The 20,555-nt window shown below is 40.8% G+C and overlaps 1 protein-coding gene across 2 annotated transcripts in view; it reads left to right on the forward strand.

The window, feature by feature from the left end:
* FNDC3B (fibronectin type III domain containing 3B) overlaps window positions 1-20,555 on the forward strand; it is a 300,883-nt gene that overhangs the window by 203,125 nt on the left and 77,203 nt on the right. For both annotated transcript variants that reach the window (XM_077763679.1, XM_077763678.1), the window contains exons 8-11: window positions 3,530-3,681; window positions 6,869-6,928; window positions 15,519-15,657; window positions 19,231-19,284. In XM_077763679.1, the coding sequence (XP_077619805.1) occupies window positions 3,530-3,681; window positions 6,869-6,928; window positions 15,519-15,657; window positions 19,231-19,284 (405 nt within the window). The remainder of the gene's footprint in view (window positions 1-3,529; window positions 3,682-6,868; window positions 6,929-15,518; window positions 15,658-19,230; window positions 19,285-20,555) is intronic.

Here is a 20,555-nt window from a genome sequence, read left to right on the forward strand (position 1 = left end):
CGGGGGGTGGGGGGGGGGCTGGTATGGTTTCCAGAACAGTGGTAGTACTCTAGGTGGCAGGCTGCTTAGCTCCAGGAAAGAATTCCCAGAAGCCAAGGCTGCTGTCCTTTGCAAACAATGTAGAGTTCTCAAAGTGTGCTTCTGACAGTCTGGTGTGTTGGAAGAGTGCATGTGCACAGAGATCTGGGTTCAGAGGACAGTTTGCTTTCTTAAGGCTTGCTCATGGAAACTAGAGGGGGTGCTTTGGTGGCTTAGTCTGTTAAGCGTCTGACTTTAGCTCAGGTCATGATCTTACAGTTCATGAATTCAAAGCCCCACATGGGGCTCTCTGCTGTCAGCACAGAGCCCACTTCAAATCCTCTGTCCCTCTCTCTCTCCCTCCCTCTCCCTCTCCCCTGCTTGCGTTGTCTCTGGGAGTCAGTTAAGTGTCCAACTTTTGTTTGAGCCCCACTTCGGGCTCCTCACTGACAGTGCTGAGCATGCTTGGGATTCTGTCTCTTCCTCTCTCTCTACCCCCCACCTTAAAATAAATAAACTTAGAAAACATACACTTGAGACTTGCTCAGGGAATCTACAGAAAGACGGAGCATTATTTTAGTTGATGCTTCTGGTGTTGCACATCATTTGAATGATAATTTAACCAAGTCCTAAAGGAAGAAAGTAAACTCTCAATAGCTGAGGAAAAAGAATTTAAAGGGCTAGGAATTTATGGATCCTTGTTCTGTATCTGAAGTGCTAGCATTTGCCAAGCAACTTTGAAACGTGGTATTATTTCACACCACCATTCAGAGAATCAGTGTTACTACACACTGTGTTCTTGGAATTGTGCACACCAGCTTTTTATCACCTCAGTGGAGTGTTTTTCAGTATCTAAGCAGCCCTCTTTTTAATTGTAAACTAACCTCTTCATAGCAAAATATCTCTTTTTAACCTGAAAATCATTGGGATGCCTAGGTGGCTCAGCTGGTTAAACATTCAACTCCTGATATCATTCAGGTCATGATCTCATGGTTCTTGAAATCGAGCCCTACATCCCCGGCTCTGTGCTGACAACGAGCAACCTGCTTGAGATTCTCTCTCTCCCTCTCCCTCCCTCCCTCCTTCCCTCCCTCTCTCTCTCTCTCTTTGTCTCTCTCTCTCAAAAATAAACATTAGAAAAAAAAATCTAATACCCAGTACCTCAAGGTGACTCATTAATGGTGTATCAAAGAATTCGGTAGCTATACTGTATGCACTGTAGAGATACTGCCTTAGAATCTAAGCAGGAGAATGAACACACAAATAACCAAGTAGGGCCTCAGGATAATGAAATGATTGCCCAACATAGGTACCAGCAGAATGTGACCAGAGCACCAAGAAAACAGTGGGGTTGATTCTGAGCACGGGTTTAGGCAGGAATGTACAGAAACCTTTCCAGAATTGCTCTCTAGCTGCTCTGAGTCTCTCTTTGCTATGTGTCTGCTATGAGACCATCTCTCATGCATCCGTCTCTCTTCACCAAGTTGGTGTTCTTTGAGGCAGAGATCCCATGTTAGAAAGTAGGAAAGGCAGAAGCTAAGTTATAGGGGCATGAGAGGGAATGGCATCCTGATGAGGTCTTACAGCACGGTAGGGTCGGGGTGTAGAGCAAGAGGAGGTGCTAGTCCAGAGTCATAGCACAAAGCATGATGTTTGATTCTGTAGCAGTGTCTCCCCAGATTTTGTAAAGAGGTGTGTGATGCCAGTCTGCATCCCCTGTGTCACCTGTATCAGACACTCTGATGGTCTTACTCCCTTTGGTTTTTATTTTTCATTCAACAGACATTTACTAAGCAACCACTGCTAACGGTTGAATATGACTTGGGTCCTGTCCTTAGGGAGTCCCACAGTCCGGTGGGAAAGGTAGACAAATGCCGTAAAGTTGATTTGCAGAGGTAAAGATAACGACAAGTTGCTGTAGAACAGAAGGGTGATGATAGGTGAAATGCTTCAGGCAAGGTTACTTGGGGATAGTGAGGCCTGGCTAGGTTTAAATGATGAGCAGGGATTTAACTAAATAATTGGTTAAATATATCCTCATGCTTTGTCTGTATGGAATAGAAATGATACGGAGGCATCTCTGCTAAACTTGGAAAGAATGATGGACTGTGGGCACAGTGGCTCAGTCGGTTAAGTGTCCTACTTCAGCTCAGGTCATGATTACATGGTTCATGGGTTTGAGCCCTGCATTGGATTCTGTGCTGACAGCTAGCTCAGAGGCTGGAGCCTGCTTTGGATTTTGTGTCTTCCTCTCTCTCTGACCATCCCCTGCTCACGCTGTTTCTCTCTCTCTCTCTCTCTCTCTCTCTCTCTGTCTCTCAGAAATAGATAAAACATTTAAAAAAATGAATGACAGACTGAAAAGGAAAATCCAGTATATTCATCGTCCATATTATTCATGTTTTAAGATTATTTTGTGTTAAATTGTAATACTCTGTATAGATCAGATAGAGATAGAAATGGAAGAAAAAAAGGGGAAACTGAATAGTTTATGTATCTCTGTCCATAGACTAATAACCTATCACTAAAATGTCTTCATGAAACATGAAGCTTTAGCAGCTGTATTAAGCCTTGTTTTTGATATTATTTAGAACAGTATCCAGAGAACCGCAAAATAACCTTTAGAAAATTAGAATATCTAAGTTCTGTTGATTTATTTTAAAGAATTAGACTGTGTTAGGTTGGGTTTCTCCAGAAATGGACTATGAAACAAAGATTGGAGTACAAATAGTATATCCGGGAGAGAGGTGCCCCCGGAAGCACCAGTTAGGGTGGGCACCTGGGATGGCAGGTCAGGAAACCCACTCCAGGGTCTCTTAGTGAGCAGGTAACAGCCAGGGGTCACTGGAGCTCAGCCCTGCCGAGGACAGCGGTGTGCAACATGCCTCAGTGTAGTTGGTTCCGAGTAAAGGAAGAAGGTAGGGGTGTCTGAAGGTGTCAGAGTCCTTTGTTCAAATGAAGTCTTATACAGGCTACACCAAAAACGAAAAAGCAGAGCTTAGAGAGGTGAAACATCACCTCCACGCACATTTCAGCCTGAGCCCTGGCTCTACTCCCCCATCACTGGGTTCTTCTGGAAAGTGAGGCCTTCAGGGAGCACGATTTGAAAAGAACTGGCTTGGGAGGCTCAGAGGCAACCGGAAAGTGCCTGCCGACATGGCTTCTTTCCCGTAACATGATGGCCAGCGTGGAGGTGACTGAAGGCTCACATTCAACTTTTTACCTTTAATAAAACCTCCCAAACAAGACTGATGACTTGACTCTCTGGAGGATCAAATGTGAATTACATTATAAGGACAGATGCTTCAGGAGCTATTTTGGACACCAGGACTTTGACAAGGAAGTACAACATACGATGTGTTTTTCGTTGTAATTAAAATTGTTTACCTTGCATTAACACTGAGCCAATTTTATGCCACTCCTAATCATGACAAAAATGTTACTGGAAGAAGTAGTGTCTGATGTATATGAAGTGGGGTTAAATAGTTTTGTCTGTGTTTTTCTTCCTCAGGTTTCTAATATTCAGGCAAGAGCAGTTGTTTTGTCCTGGACCCCCCCTGTTGGACTTTCGAGTGGACCCCACAGCGGTATTTCTTTCCCCTACAGTTATGAGGTGGCCTTATCCGACAAAGGACGAGACGGAAAATACAAGATAATTTACAGGTAGCATATATTTCCGTGTGTTTTTCTCTGCTGCTAAGCTGTGCAGTTGGAGTCGTTAAGGAAAATAAGAAACAGGAAAAATGTAGAGGCTTTGCAAATTTTTCTTTAAATAGTTCATTTTAAGAATTAGTGACAATTATAATGTCACGAGTTAGCTTTGTCCAGAGTATTTACCAATCAGAAATGACTTGTAGAGCTGTTTGATGTTGCTGAAATCTCATTTGGTTATGTGAGTTAGTATAGCACTAAAGAAGAATTCCCATTAACGTCTATCAGGGTAAAAAGTGAGTATGATTTTTAGATTTTACATACATCAGTCACGCACATGATTATCTCTTTTTTGAGCCCAACCATTTTTCTGGTGGTGTTTTTTGAAATTCTCTAATATGGTTTCCTTCCATTATATCCTATTCCTTACCATCCACAATAGTTTTCTAGCCTGTAATAAAGATTCCTTCAAAGCATTTCACTCCAAGGCTTTCTTTTTTTCTTTTTTTTTTTTTTTTAATTTTTTAAATGTTTTTAATGAGACAGAGAGAGAGAGACAGCATGAACAGGGGAGGGTCAGAGAGAGAGGGAGACACAGCACCCAAGGCAGGCTCCAGGCTCCCAGCTGTCAGCACAGATCCCAACGCGGGGCTCGAGCCCACGAACCATGAGATCATGACCTGAGCCAAAGTCGGATGCTTAACCGACTGAGCCACCCAGGCGCCCCCTTCAAGGCTTTCTTAAATAAGTTTAGCTCACAGGGTAGGGGATTGTCCCTTCTGTGTTATGAACTCCCAGATAGCAACCATCTAAATGAGTCATAGCTGTGTTCTAAATGTGATTAAAACTTTTGAGGGTCAAGCCTTCTCTCTTGTAATTGCTAGGCCCCACCCAGATTGGCAGAGCAGGAAATCAGAGCATCAGTCTTGTTCCCACTGCTTGTCTGACCGCCCTTTGCATGGCCCCCAGAATGACCACTGGAGCCCAGCCTAATGTGGTCACACAAACCACTCCTCTTCCTCGGCCAGAGTGGCGCTCTCTCCTGTTCCCCTGCTGTACCCGTGCCAGCAGCCTGGCATCTCCCCAGCCCTGTTGTGAGTTCTTAACTTGCTCCAGGACCTGTCTTCTTCTGGACTAAGAAGATGGGTAAGAGACAGGGAAGGAGGCCCACTAGACACGCTCACCCCCATCAGTGCCCACTCTGCCTCCGTCGTCCCCTCCCTGGGCTCCTGTAGGGCTCTCCTCAGCCTCTTGCAGTGTCTCCTCTCCTCTGGCTACCTCGCCTCCACACAGAAGCCGGGTCACACTGGGTCGCTCCCCGGCGAGGAAGCTGCAGCGACTCCGCACTGTACTTAGAAAAAAATCCTGACTCCTCACTCCAGCTCACAACCTTTTGATTCTATTTTGAGAAGTCCAAATTGGTAAAGAAATAAAGAGCATGCTTTGCCAAAGCTGCACCAAGAAACCATGAGATTCTATCCATGCCAGATGGCTGCTGGTGACAAGAGGTAGTCTCACGTGGCCGGAGGGGCTGCGCAGATAACGTAAGTGAGAAAAAGAGGAAGACTGGGCAGGAGGTGCCCGGGAGCGCCCCTGCCTTCCTCTGAAAAAGCAGCCATCGTTCCCCTAAAATAGCCTGTTGCTGGAAGGCAATCCAGGCCTAGAATTGCTGGTTGCTTTGGAAATTTTTTTTCCCAAGAAATACTGAAAATCTGAGTTTTATGTAAGCTTTTCTGACGCCAAACTCATTCAGCAAATTCAAAACCACCTTAAAGATACACTGCAGGTCAAACATCAGAACTGTAGGCAGGGTGTGGACATTGGCCTCCGACTGGCAACTTTGAAAAAGTATTTTTATTTGAAATAATTTCAAACTTATAAAATGTTGCAAAAATAAAGGGATCAAGGAATATGGGTAGACCCTTTACCCAGATTCACCCATTAGTAGCTCTTTCTCCTATTTGGTTTACCATTAAGGTTCCTGTTTCTCTCCCATTTTTCTCTCCTCCCAATCTGTAATTTTTCCCATTAGTTGTACATATCATGGCCTTTTACTGCAAGATTCTTTGGTATATTTTCTTACATAGCCACAGTGCAGTTACCAGCTTCATAAATTTACATTGATAACATACTTTGATCTAGTCCACAGACCACATGCCAGGTTTGTCGGTTGATTAAATAATGTCTTAAACCATTTTTCTTCCCCTCTAGGACAGAATCCTGTCCAGGGTCAGATATTGCAGTTCGTGGTCATACGTCTTTCACCCTTAATTTGGAACACTAATACAGTATTTGTCTTTTGGGACACTGACGTTTTTAAAGAATACAGTCATTTCCCCCACCCCCAATACTCCCTCACCTTTTAAAAAACTTTCAGTGGAACATTCCTTATTTTGTCATGGCTGTTGCCTCATGATTAAGTTGAGTTTCATTTGCAACTTCTGATCATATAACCGGTTTTGATTTATGTAAGAGAGCTATTGATTGGTATGTGTATATATCAGAGAGCTATTAGTATTGTTATGTGAAGGAAGGACGTGGAAATTTCTTCACATGAGATGAGAAGTTGAAGCAGTTGAAGTTCCTTCCACGGTGAGTCTACGAGGTACCTTCAGTTGACAACTCTTAAATTTTACACTTAAGATTTATCTCTGTGTTTAATTTCCTTGCTTATTTATTTGTTTTTATGTATTTACTTTGAAGAACTGATAAGACCTTTTAGAACTTTTATTAGTATGTTAATCTCACCATTTTCCCAATCTAGGATAGTATCATTAAAAGGAATCTGGGGCCACCTGGGTGGCTCATTCATTGGTTGAGTGTACGACTCTTGATTTCAGCTCAGGTCATGATCTTATGGTTTGTGGGATCGAGGTCCACATCCAGCTCTGTGCCAACAGCGTGGAGCCTGCTTGGGATTCTCTCCCTTTCTCTTCCCTCTGCACCTTCCCTGCTCGTGCTCTCTCTCTTTCCCTCTCAAAAAAGAAATAAACAAAAAAAATAAATGTATAAAAGGAATCTAATTTACTAGTTCAGAAGGGTAATAATACAAAATAGGCAAGTTCTTTTCTGGTTTATGGTGGAATCAGACATAAGAGTTCTTGAATCATTGCTGGTACATGATGATGAGACCCAAATCCAACATCAGTCTGACCGTTGAAACTGGTATCATTGACTAATCAATGGTTTTTCTTTGCAGTGGAGAAGAATTAGAATGTAACCTGAAAGATCTCAGACCAGCAACTGATTATCATGTGAGGTGAGTTAGCATATGAGAGCTGACCTGTGTTGGGAATTCAAATTGCTAAAATACATCATGCGCTCCTTTTAAAAAGTTTATGGTTAACAGCACTTGCCTAACCAAAAGTTGCTCTTCCCTGGCTCATTGGCCATTCATTAGTGTTCTGCCCTTGAGAATGTCATGATTATACAGAAGTGCTTGTGGTAATAGAAAATTAGATGATACACTGAGTCGAATTTTAAACACTATTTTAAAGATAAATTTTATATAGTCTTCTAAGATCTTTTGGACTGTATGGTTTACTATATAATATTTCTGTTCTATAAAACAAGAGCATTTTTTGTCATGGGCACATCAGTTGTTTGTTATAGCCCGTACATATAAGCTGTTATGTTCAGCACAAGGGACTAAGTTCTGCCATGTTGCAGGAATACACTTGGAACTTAAAAGGCAGTAGGTTTTGAAAAAAGACAAGTAATGTATGTATCTAATTATCCCTGTTAAGAATTAACCCAATGTGGCAAAACAGTGAATCCATATAATCTGAAATCTGTACTGCGATTTTTCTGGAATCTCTGCTGTGAGCACTCTGGAAGGCAGGGCTATAACTGATCTTAGGAAGAAGCACAGCCAACTGCAGACTTGTGAAGAGGAAAATATTACCTAAACTTGTACAGAGCTCATCTAATTATTTAAAGATACATTCACATATCCATTTGCAAAAAAGGTTTCTGATGTGGCCCATAACACTTTTTTAAATTTAAGTTTTGACTTACAAATTTTTTTAATTTATAAGTTGACCAGAAATGGTCATTTCATCTAAACGAATATCTAACAGTGGTTTCTCTCTCCATTCTTCAGTTACATATGTGTATATCAGAATTGTGTAATACCATTGCAACATCAAGCACACATTCTTTATTATACTTTCCAAAGGGTCCTTTGTAATGGAGTAGAAGGAACATAGCCTAATAGGAGGAGCATACATTAATTATGAGGAGGCTTGAGTTCTAGTCTGGTTCTGCTGTGAATTAACTGTCTTAACTATGCTTAGTCACATAGAATGGAGGCCACAATTCCTTCTATAACAAAGGTAGGAGAATAGGGGTGTGTTCAAATTATAATACTTTATAAGCCCCATAATGTTTAAACTAAGTTTAAAGCAGTACATAAAAGCATGACGTTCTATATTCAGTTTTAAATTGGGGCGCCTGGGTGGCTTAGTCAGTTAAGCGTCCGACTTTCGCTTAGGTCATGATCTCGCGGTTCGTGGGTTCGAGCCCTGTGTCGGGCTCTGTGCTGACTGCCAGATCGGAGCCTGGACCCTATTTCAGAGTCTGTGTCTCCCTCTCTCTCTGACCCTCCCCTGCTCACACTGTCTCTCTCTCTCTCTCCTAGAAATAAATAAAAATATTTAAAATATATATATATTCAGTTTTAAATTGCTTATCGCCTGGTTGTTATGTTGTTTAGAAGAACTCAGTTGCAACTATCTCTTGTTGTTGTTGTTTTTTTAATGTTTTATTTATTTCTGACAGAGAGAGAGACAGCGTGAACAGGGAGGGTCAGAGAGAGAGGGAGACACAGAATCCCAAACAGGCTCCAGGTTCTGAGCTAGCTGTCAGCACAGAGCCTTATGCGGGGCTGAGACCCACGAACCGTGTGATCATGACCTGAGCCGAAGTCGGACGCTTAACTGACTGAGCCACCCAGGCGCCCCTATCTCTTCCAGTTTAAATCAAAACATTTGGGTTTTGAATCAATTAGCTTCAACCCAAACATATTGAACTTTTCACAGTCTATACAAACAAAAAGATTTGTGTACTTTGTGAAACTGAGATGATAAAAGAAATACTTTACTCCTTCAAAAGGTTGGTTTAACAGCAAGCCAGAACATGTAACACCGTATAGGGAGCCATGTAAATGTTCTCCGTTAGTCGTCGTTAACATATGTTTCCTTTTCTCTCCATCTTTTAACAGTTTATTGTTACTGCTTTATAAAGGTTTACTTTATTAATTTTTTGCTCATTCACGAGCCAACAGTGTCTTTTTAAAGACACTTAAATGTCTTATGGAGTTTGCCTTTTATATTTGCCATCCTGTCTGTAGCTAGCTTTCCTTTCTTTCTAACTCGTCTTATATTGGGTGAATTCTGACAAGATTGGTTCATCGTTTCTTTCACTGCCATGTCTTAGGAACATCTTGAACTTCTGGGCAGATACAAAGGAATAATTAATGAACTCCCTGAGAGGAATAGGAACATGAGGCTTTGGATCTAGACTTTGTCCTGACACATTGGGGCCCCTTGTGACATGCATGCCACATGGGACACAACACAACAGCCTAAGGCACCACCATCATTTGGTCTCTTTCTCTGCTTGCCAGGGAGATAGAAAATCCTCCCTCTCTTCCAGAGTAAGCTCGTTTAGTGTTTAAAAAAAAATAATAATAATAATCCCTCCTAATAAAAATGTCTACAGTCCAGATTTTACTTTTTTTCCTATCTGGCCCACAGTTCATATAGATCATTCAATCTCTTGCTTCATACAGTCTTTCATTTTTCAAGCTAGAGAAGAATCAAAATCCTTCCAGTGCCTGCTTAGATTAGCTTCCTCTGCCTGGAATAGCTTTGGTGAGGCAGCATGACACGTAGTGGACACAGCTTGGAATTGGAGTTAATGGCTCAGTCACTTGCTGAGGGGGTGTGCTTAGGCAAGCCATCTAATCTTAAATGGCCTTGCTTTCTTGTTTCTTATAAAATGAGAATAATAATGATACCAGCTTCAGGAAGATGGTGTGAGAACAAACAAAGTGTACACAAACCTATCATAAATCTGGGAAATGTATAAATGTTTTTGTTTATCTTGTTTTTGTTTGTCCAAAGTCGCTGCTGTATTTCCACACTCTGATAATAAAAACGACTACATGATGCAGGTCCTTTGAACCTGTGTATAGTTTGACCATATCACTTACTGTTTTATTGGGATAAATATATACAATACTTGGCACTGACAAAAGGGGAGCAAAATCTCTGTTTCTGATGCAGTTGAGTTAATGTTCTCAAAGTCTTAGTTCCAGGAATGTCAGCTTCTATCAAACACAGTAGCCTCAAACATAATGTGAAATTTAACAGTCACCTATAAGACCTCAGAAGGCTGTGTGGAATTCATTTTCTCAGTCGTTTCCATAATAGAAGCTGTGAAAGAATTCCATTACTGTACAACCGCAAAACGAACAATTATAGTCATTGCCATTTTTATTTATTCATGCATTACCAATTTAGAAAGTGTCTCCCTGGTGGGAGTCTGGAAAGCCAAGGATGGAAACAATGAGACATTTCTTTCAGCATCTCCAACCAGGTTACCTTCTTCCAGTTCTTAATATTGCACACTTTGATGAAGGCCTGCAGAAGTCTCCGTTCAAATCACGCTTCAGTACAGTGAAAGGTTTCTTTCTCAGATCATACGCTAAAGTCCCATCTGTGGCTTCCGTTCCTACCATTTCTTGCTGCCTTTGATTTTGTGACTCTGATTCTATCCCCTTCATTCTGTTGGTTCCCTATCTTTTTTCAGTGCTTCTTCCCATTTTCTCCCTAATGTTAGTGAGTACTGTTTGACATCACCCATCAGATACACAGACCTTTTCTTAAGAGCAGTGTCTCAGTCGTGGATGCTGTCCTTGTATGTCTGGTGCTTAGCATCAATTCCTGGGCAAGCCAGCTCGTGACTTCTTGCCTCCACCCCACTGCGACTGGGAGTCCTTTACTAAGAGACGAGAGTGGCATCCTTGAGACAGTGCTACACGTCACATGGCTGTGGCTGATCAGACTGGCACTTGACATGCCACTTAAGCCAAATTCCACATAGAAAATCGTATACTGAGACATTTTAGGTTTAAAATCCTTTTCTTCTCTTTTGCTTTGAATTTTTGTGTTTCATTTCTACACAAGTGACTATTCAACAATTTTTTTTTTCTCCTGAAGATTGAAGCAAGTAATACTCCTCCATTACGTTGATTTGAAAAATTGAGGTGTAGGGTCTTGGGTTAGACTCTTATCAAAGTCATCAGTTTTATATTTGTTACCAAGTGCTAGCACAAATTGCTTTTTTTTTTTCATTTTAATGTTGATTGAAAGTTTAAAGGGAATCAATTTGTAATTACCAAAGTATATTTATTTAGTGCTTCCATATGGACCATTATACTATTTATTGTATAAAGCCACCAATACAAAATCTTGTTTGTGTGTGTGAGAGAGACAGAGAGAGGGATTGTGTGTGTGTATGGTTGTGTGTTGAAGAAGAGGGAGAAATGAGAAAAATTCAGTACTTACATACATACATCATACATACTTGAATAACTGTTTTGTAATATTTATATGTAAGTCTATAAACTTATACAGAAACATTTATATTCATTTAGCTATATGAATATTTATACATATGCAAAAATACCTACTTGGTATTTTAATCGGTAGTTATAGAATTAGAATTAGTACTGGCATTGAAATAACCATTTTATTTGGGAGTCAAGAATTTATATTTTCATCAGTAATAGAATGATCAGGAATTTGAGTGAAAGAACGGACAGCAATTTCATGAAATTTGAAGCAGTTTTCCAGTCATTGGCATTAACAGTTTAGCAAAGAAGTTGTCCAGAAATGATATCATGTAATAACATTTCTCAGAAAAATTATGCGATGAAACATTTCCAAAAATATGGTTGACCATCTCAGTACAGAATTATGAAATAGGTGTTATTGACTAACACTGGCTCCTACTATGTTACAGATGTGCTGGAGGAAATTGGAGGCAAATTTCTGAAATTCTTGGAGCACCTGTTTCATAAGCATTTAGTCAGTATTTAAGCTGAAACAAATGTGAAAACGTAACAGCAGATTAATCATATCATTAGAAAAATATATCCTTCTTCGCTGTGATAAATGCAAAAGGAACTGAACTGTTTGCTGATTTATTTAACCTAAGAAACTATTCCTACTCCTCTGATCTTCATATCGTGTGATGGTATTTAGAGAAGACACATTGCCATCGTATGAAAAACATTATTGCAACATTCTTGAAAATAAAACACCATCTCCAGAGACTTTTCTGTAAAAGTTACTGGTAAAAACAGAGCTGGTGGTTATGACGATTAGTTGCTGTCTATTTACTGAACAACTTTAACCGATAAAATCATGGGATACTTAGATATTATGTCAAATTTTACATACTGTATATGGCACATTTACATGCCGTATAAAATGGATCTTGTTTCCTTTGTGGACAGAGTTTTATGAGTGGGGAGCACTGATCCCTAATTTCAACTGTAACATTCTTTCGGTTGAAAGACTACCAGACAAGTAATTCCTTCTGGCCCAGACAGCGTCGTATCTCCAACGTCCTCAAATTTTTACTTTTGCCCCCAGGATCTTCTGTTCCTCCCAGCAATGGTCATCCTCCCAACCTGCCTACTAGGAGCCTGTGTCACTCCTGTTTCTCTAGACTGCTAAGTATGGATTCATGACTCCCAAGAATCTCATTAAAGAATGAACTTGACAGAGTCCAGATCTCCCCCAGATAACTAACTGCAGTCTGCCAGATCCTTCATAGGCCCTGTTCCTGCCTCATTTCCTCTGCTCTATTCTCCACCTAGATTTTTGATGCTGTTTTTGTGAACATTTAGTACCCAGTCTACCTGAGTATCGTCTGAATAAGCAAATGCCCAGTGATTATAAAGTGAAACCTACTAGGAAGCTAAGTGGGGGAAGAGCTGGGTAAAAGGCAGCTGAGAAACAAACTTACTGCCAGGGGGACAGTAGGAAACGGGAGGATTCTGAACTGGGTAACACCTGCCCTGTCTGAAGGGGGACTGTTCTCACTTTTATCTGAGTACTACCAGGCAGGTATGCGGCTGTGTTGCTGGAACTTCTAATTTTTAAGAGAAACCAGAGATTCGTTTTTCTAAATGAGAGATCTCCAGAAGTTTTTGTAAGTGTTGGCTTAACCTTTAACCTTCCATTTCAGAAAATTTCAGATAAAGTCAAAAGTGGAGAGTAATTGGGGCGCCTGGGTGGCTCAGTCAGTTAAGCGTCCAACTTCAGCTCAGGTCATGATCTCACAGTTCGTGGGTTTGAGCCCCAGGTCGGGCTCTGTGCTGACAGCTCAGAGCCTGGAACCTGCTTCAGATTCTGTGTCTCCCTCTCTCTGTGCCCCTCCCCCACTCTCACTGTGTCTCTCTCCCTCTCTCTCAAAAATAAACATTAAAAAAAATTTTTTTAAGTGGACAGTATTTGATGGATTTGCTTATACTCATCACCCAGCTTCTTCCTTCCTTGCTGCCCCTCCCTCTTCCTCCAGCCCCCTCAGCGATATTGAAGTACAGTCCAGACACCATCATGTTTCATCTATGAACCACATTACCATCATCACATGCCCATCCAAAATAAGCAAAAATGATGACATTTCTTAACGTCTTTAAAATTCAGGGACTGTTTCCATTTCCTCAACTGTCCTAAAAATGAAGGTTTTGTTTCTTCACTTTGTTGTAATTGAAATACAGACATGGCCTGACTCTTCTGTTTGGTTGGTGTCTCATAAATTTCTTTTAATCTCTAGGTTTCACCTCCCTTTCTTTTTTGTCCTCTTGCAGTTTATGAATTGGAATAACTTTTTTGTCCTATAGAATTTTCTGCAGTGTGAATTAGGCTGATTGCAACCCTGTAGTTTTACTTAATATATTCTCTCTGTGTTTCCTATATAATGGTAAAGATGCTTAATCAGACACAGATTCACTTTTTCTGGCAAGGATTTTGTAGATTGTGACATTATCTTTCATTAGGAATGTATAACATCTGCTTGTCTCTTTTTCTACTGACCATTGGCCATGTCCTTCCGTTCGTGCATAGGTGGCGGAGATATTTTAACTTACTCTGTTTTTTCCCTCTCTCCCACACACAGCTTGGGCCAGATGTAACCCATAAGCCACCAGCTGGAGAATCCAACTGATCTATTAAGGTTTAGGCAGGAATCCTGCCCATGTCTGGAATATTCTGTGATTCATGTTAAGTAATTTACTCCTAGTGAGCCTTTCCTAATACATGGAAATGATCTTGCTAAATCTACCATTTCCTTTTATATTATCATGTTCCTACATCCAGGGAACGCGAAAGGGAACATGTGTTTTCATCAAGTTGGGTGAAGAGCATCCTAGGAAGTGTATTTGTTTGAATCGGATGTTGTGGTGTCCTCCCCTAAGACAAGTCGAATATCCAGTAATCTGTACCTAACCTTTTCGGGTGGCTGATAGGCATTAGTACTTTTAACTTGCATGACCTCTGTAAATTCTTTGTGATACACCTTGAGGAGAAGGGACTTTGCAAATCACACACCTAATTAGGTCCTGTTTTCCATACCGTCGTTATCTTTAGCTGTTGTTTATGTTCATTGAGTAGAGTGAGGGGAGGTAAAGTGTGGGTGCTCAGGGAAGCATAATTGCAGGATGAGTAGGGACAGTAGGCAGTAGAGAACAGCAGTTAGATTTACATGGCTGCATTCAGTTGAGGTAACTCTCTAGCCTTGGAGCTCCGGGAAGTTTACTTCCCCTCTGGATTCTGAGTTTTCTTCTGTCTTTAATGGGACCTCACAAATTAAGGGCTTGCGGTATTTGCCAGCTCTGAATAGCTTCAATCCTTGCATCTTTTTAGGCAGCAAAAGTTTCTTTGTTGTCTTTTAAAAAGCGTAGGTTTTCAAGTTGGGATTTTTTTTAATGCCGAATATTTTAAAAAATGGAAAAATAAAAAGGAAGATGATAAAAATCAACATAGCTCTATTTTAGGCTATTTGAAAGAAGTATAGTTTTATAATAGCACATTATGTGCTTTTTTCTTCATAGCTTCTCTGGAGAAATCAGACCCATATGTTCGGTGTCGAGCCAGGCATTTTAATGTGCAGAGTACACATCTTTAATCTCGGCGCCAGGTGCAAAAGTGAAATGTTCACATGGATAAACTGTACCTGAACATTGTTTTTGTTGAGTTAGAGATGCACTAGGCAGTAACAAGCACGTTTCTGTGTGTGGACCATCTATATTTCTCCTAAATATCTGCAGTGTTATAAACAGTTTAAAGATGTTATCTATTCTACTCTGTTGTTTATACTTCTTCTCCAGTTTGTGGACTCTTATCACTACTTCTTGTCCCTTTTCAGCCAACCCTTAACTCTCCTTTCAGTCTTCTTCCAGACAAAGTCAACTGAAGAACGGTTGATGGGTTTAAAATGGATATTTGAAGATCACTTTGGGGATAAGGATGTTTTCTTAGGCAGCATATTCTTTCCCAGTCTGTAGACCCAGCCTATCTTGATTGGGGCTGAGGGTTCCGACAATTAATGGAAGGAGAGAGTGAGTTGAGGCACATACCCTGCTGGGATGATTATCCCCTGGAGATGGTGGCCATAGTTCGGTCAGGACAACCAGTAGATAAGAAAGAGAGTCATGGTATGCACTACCTAGATTCCATTTCGCTATATAAAAAGGCCTGGGGCAAAGCGCAGATAAAAACCCTGGTCATCTGTGACGGGCCACTGCCACTGACTATTTGTCTGTTTGTTTTCAGGGTATATGCCATGTACAATTCCGTAAAGGGATCCTGCTCCGAGCCAGTTAGCTTCACCACCCACAGCTGCGCACCTGAATGTCCCTTCCCACCTAAGCTGGCACACAGGAGCAAAAGTTCACTAACCTTGCAATGGAAGGTGGGTAGCTCAAAGTGTCGGGAACAATGTGAAATCTAGCCATTGGAAACATTTTATTTAGCATTATTCGAGTTTTGTGATGGTGTTAGATTTCCTACATGGTAACTATGTAAAACAAATTATTATGATATCAAAAGTTGGTATGTCTATAAAAATTGAGCAGAGCGGTGGGAAATTGAACTGTAAAAAAAGTTTGAGCTCTCAGGGCACCTGGGTGCCTCGGTCATTTAGGCACCTAACTCTTGCTTTTGGCTTAGGTCATGATCTCACAGTTCGTGAGTTTGAGCCTCACGTCAGCCCCTACACTGCTAGTACAGAGACTGCTTGGAATATTCTCTCTTTCTCTGTCTGTCTGTCTGTCTCTCTCTCCCTCTCTCTCTCTCAAAAAATAAATAAATAAACTTAAAGAAATTTTAGCTTTCTTTGCAGGGATAAGTCTCTTAGGATCAGGACCAATACCTTATAGGTGATATCAGTACTTAAAAGATAACTGAATTTCATCACTTTTTTAAGTTTATTTATTTTGGAAACAAGAGAGTGGGGGAGGGGCAGAGAGAAATGGAGAGAGAATCTCAAGCAAACTCTGAGCCCAATGCAAAGCTTGATCCCACAAACCGTGAGAATGACCTGAGCCACCCAGGCACTCCTGAATTTCATCACTTTCTCATGGTTTACTTCATTTCAAGAAACATTTGAGGATTTTAGTTAGAAGTTTTCATAAAGAAAGATTTAGAGAAAAGTTAAGTTTTTGGCTCCATTGGCTTCTATCAGTGGTGACTCTGAAATGTTGGATATTTAAAATGGTCTAGATTGTTTAGTGTTCGTAACTACATTAAGACTTACTCAGTTTTACTAATTAGGCCTTAGATCTATCAGGATTATCAATTATTTTTTTAAGTCTAAATTATATAGTGGTTTCCATAAAATACAGTTTATTGGCTACAAATCGCTCCTGCCAAAGAGAAGTCCTTAAAGTGTATCATTAGCTTATTAGTCACAGTTATGTGTTTGCAAGAAAACAGTAGATTCTGTTATCAATATCCATAGTAATTATTTCTCTGTGTTTATATGTTCTTTAAATGTTTATATTTGAGGAGCAGAAAGGACAGAGAGAAAGAGGGACAGAGGATCCAAAGCAGGCTCTGTGCTGACAGTAGAGAGCCCAATGAGAAGCTAGCACTCACAAACCGTGAGATGACGATCTAAGCCAAAGTCGGACACTTAACCGACTGAGCCACCCAGGCACCCCACTCTGTTTATATTTTAAAATCCAGCTTAAGATGTGATGTTTTTAGAGGTAGAGATAAAGATTTGTGGTGTTTGGGGAATATGCTAATATATAAAAGAAATAAGATGTTTAGGGAAGTCTGTTATTGGTAAAGATACATTTTGTCCTTTGGTTTGTAGACCAGGAGGTTGAATCTATCCAGGGCATCCATAAAAGCCATTGAGAATAGTGGTTAGCAATAAAGCACGGGCTTCTGGAGACTCCTCTCGTGTGAGCTATGTTCTCATAGGCACCGGCCAGCATGGAGTATGTTACTTGGCAAAGCAAAAGCTTAGACTGGCTTAGAATCTGAACTATTTTATTTTCCTTCCTGGCTTCCAGGGATAATCCAGGTCAGTGATTCCCTACCTTTTCCGAGTCGTAACACTCAACTAACCGGTCATCATTGTTTCAGTCCTTAGAAATAGACATTTTAAAACATGTTCTCTATTTGCACATACACATACATAAGCATATCTTTTTTAGAGGGAAGAATTAAAATTCATTTTGTTTTGGGGCGCCTGGGTGGCTTAGTCGGTTAAGCGTCCGACTTTCGCTTAGGTCATGATCTCGCGGTTNTTCATTTTGTTTGGAAAAATATAGGAAATCTTAAGATTACCAGAGGGACCCCGGGGTCTTAAAAACATAAAGTTGGGAATCACTGATCCATACTCTACTTAAAACCTGGATGAAATTCAGGTCTTTGGCGGACCAGCATCTTCAAGAAAAAGTTTACTTATTAGGAAAATATTTCACATTTTCTTTCTCCCTTGATTTACTTTAATTATAAATCAGAGATTTATATTAAGAGAGTTCAAGATCTAACTTCTTATCAGTCGGCAGTAGGATATCGGGCAACACAAAAACCAAAGTCGGTGTTCCCACCTCAAGGAATTGAGAACTCAGTGGCTGGGCAGGATATATATCATTGAAGAAACTACTGAAAGAACCGTTTCTCTAGCAAAATTTGTAAATATCATGAATGTAGTTCTTATCTTAGAAATGTGTTCTCATCTAAAACTTTGACTGTGTCTGTTACTAAGAACTTCAAATGTATTCCTGTCTACCAAATTGAGCCCACAAAAGCCTGAAATTACGATTCAGTAGAATATACAGCATTCCCGTGATATCTGGGTTTGAGACTCAGAGATTATCTGACTCAGAAGATGAAAAGAGGAGGAAGGAAGGAAAGGAGGGAGAACAGTCTCTTTATAAATTTAACTAATATTTACTGAGCCCTTGTTGCTGTTTTATTATTAGCAAAAAATGAAACAACAGCTATTGTTTACTGAGTGCTTTTTCAGTACCCGGTAGTTGAGGAGGTGATTGATACATATTCTCCCAATTACTTGTCACGTCCATTTATTCTTGGAACAAGGTATTAAACAATGATATTAAGGGACTAACAAAAGACCACACATGACAGCCCAGCCGGGCTTTTAGTGTAGCCCCTGTGACCCGGCCACCCTTTACTAGGGACAGGACAGTGCCATTTGTGTAGCTCATGCTCTTTCTTGGGGAAGGGGCCAGGCCCAGACACATCTGTGCAATGGGAGAGTGGTCTGCTCTTCCTTCTTGTTGCCTGCTCCCCGCAGCACCCCCTTCTGGCAGGCAAAGCACTCTTCTAAGTTCTCCGCTTCCCTTCCCATTGTCCACACCCATTTCTCAGTGCAGAGGATCTCAGCATGCTTTTAAAAGGACAGCAAATGATGAAACTTCTTTTTGCTAACATGTGAAGGGCTAATTGCTCTTGGTAATCTCTCTGGGGATCTCATCATTTTTCCTCATTTTTTTTTAAAGGGAAATCTCAGTGGCACAGAAGGCTCTCTAATCTTAAGCACTTAAAAGAAGAAAAAAAAAAAACTGTAGGGAGGAAGTTACAAAAATACAGACTCTTGACCCTGAACCTAGCTGGGTCAGATTTACCCACCAGACTCCAAGCAACATCTGAGTTTCTCAGCTTCCTTTTTAATCCTTCTCTTCCTAAAGTGCTTCTTGAAAGTTTGATCCCCAGAGGAAGTAGGGCCCCCTGTGGGTGTAAAGGTAGAGGTGGCGGGGAAAGCAGGTTTGGCTCTTTGTGTGGGACACGATTTATTATTGGTGGGGGCTTTCTCTGCAGTTGAATTGTATTGAAATTCATTTGTGATAATGTTTCCCAAGGAAACTCAGGAGCCACCCGGGTTATCCCTCTTAGGGGAGTGCACAAGACTAGCACAGAGACTGTATTTGAATCAAGTGGACAGCTCCTAAGTGTTGTCTGTGGACACCTTTCTCTCATCTCACTTTACTGTTTTTCTTCTTTTCAGGCACCAATTGACAATGGTTCAAAAATCACCAACTACCTTTTAGAATGGGATGAGGTAAGCATATTTTCATATCCATCCATCTAAACCACCATTGCAAAAATAAAATTGCTGACCAAATACCATTTTATTCTTTTTTAAGATGTGCTAAACACATGGGGGAAGAAAAGAACGTAAATAGAGAAAAATTTAAACCTGAGTATGGACTGTGGAAAAGGAGGACAGACTAAAGAAGCATCATGAATTGTATTAGATTGCATTAAATGTATTTACTTGCCTTATTTGCAAGAATTGCTACTGAAAGAAAAGACAGGGTCTTATCTCTTATGGAGTCCCTAGTGCCTAGCCAGCCATCAATTAGTATTAGGAATAGACTGCTCTCTTATCTTGACTGCTTCGGGCCATTCTGCAGAGATGGTTTTGATAAGGTAACCCACACTGTGGCTTAGGAAGCATAACCGGTTTCTCCTTTCTGAAGCCATGGATGTACGTTGATGTTGCACCATTGGGTGTTCTCTGTGGGACAGTTGGAGCCATGCCTGGAGGTCTCCCTCTACCAGGGGCATGTGTGATCACCCTGTGGACTAGACCATCCTGTGACAGGCGACCTCCTTGCTGTTTCTGTCACCAGAGGCCGTAGGGTGGTATCCGTGGTGAAGTTTCCTTATTCTCAAGGCCGCTCTGTGCTGAACGGTTACCCTATGCATTTCTGGCCTTGCGAACACCACCCACACAATCTTAGGCAGGAAATACTGGATGCAGAAAGAAGCCTTTTGTTTCTAAAAAGGGACTGTGCTTATTATCCCTGTAGTTGTTAGTTCTGTTCATTCATTTACTCTTGCTCTATTCTGTTGGTGACTGAACAAACAGCTGAAGGATTTAAGAATAGGAAGTGGTGGAATTGGTGGGGGAGACATGTAAGTTAATAGTCTTTGTGACTTAAATTCAGGGAGGGTTTAAGGATTCAGAATACAGGCTTAGGCAAAAAGTGACTTGTCGAGTGTGGAAAAAGTATTTTCACCAAATCTAGAACGAAAATGGACAAAACTCGCACGATGAAATTTTGATGTGAAAAAGGGGGCCCTTCATCGCTTCCTGCAGAAGCCTGTTTTCCCATCTGGATTGCATCTGAAAGCTGGAGCTCCTTGTTAGCGAAGACAACGATCTATTGTTCTGGGGATCCTTGTGAACAGTTCTTATGTACAGATTGGTGAAATCTCAGACTTGACCAGGATATTTTTACAGATTAGGTGGGTTTCATTGTAAGGTGGTTTGATGGCAAAGTGAAGCCACCCCCATAGTCCTTGTGGAAAGAGGTTTTTATAGGC

Source organism: Crocuta crocuta, unplaced genomic scaffold, assembly GCF_008692635.1.
Source record: "Crocuta crocuta isolate KB4526 unplaced genomic scaffold, BGI_CrCroc_1.0 scaffold433, whole genome shotgun sequence".
Classification (NCBI taxonomy): domain Eukaryota; kingdom Metazoa; phylum Chordata; class Mammalia; order Carnivora; family Hyaenidae; genus Crocuta; species Crocuta crocuta.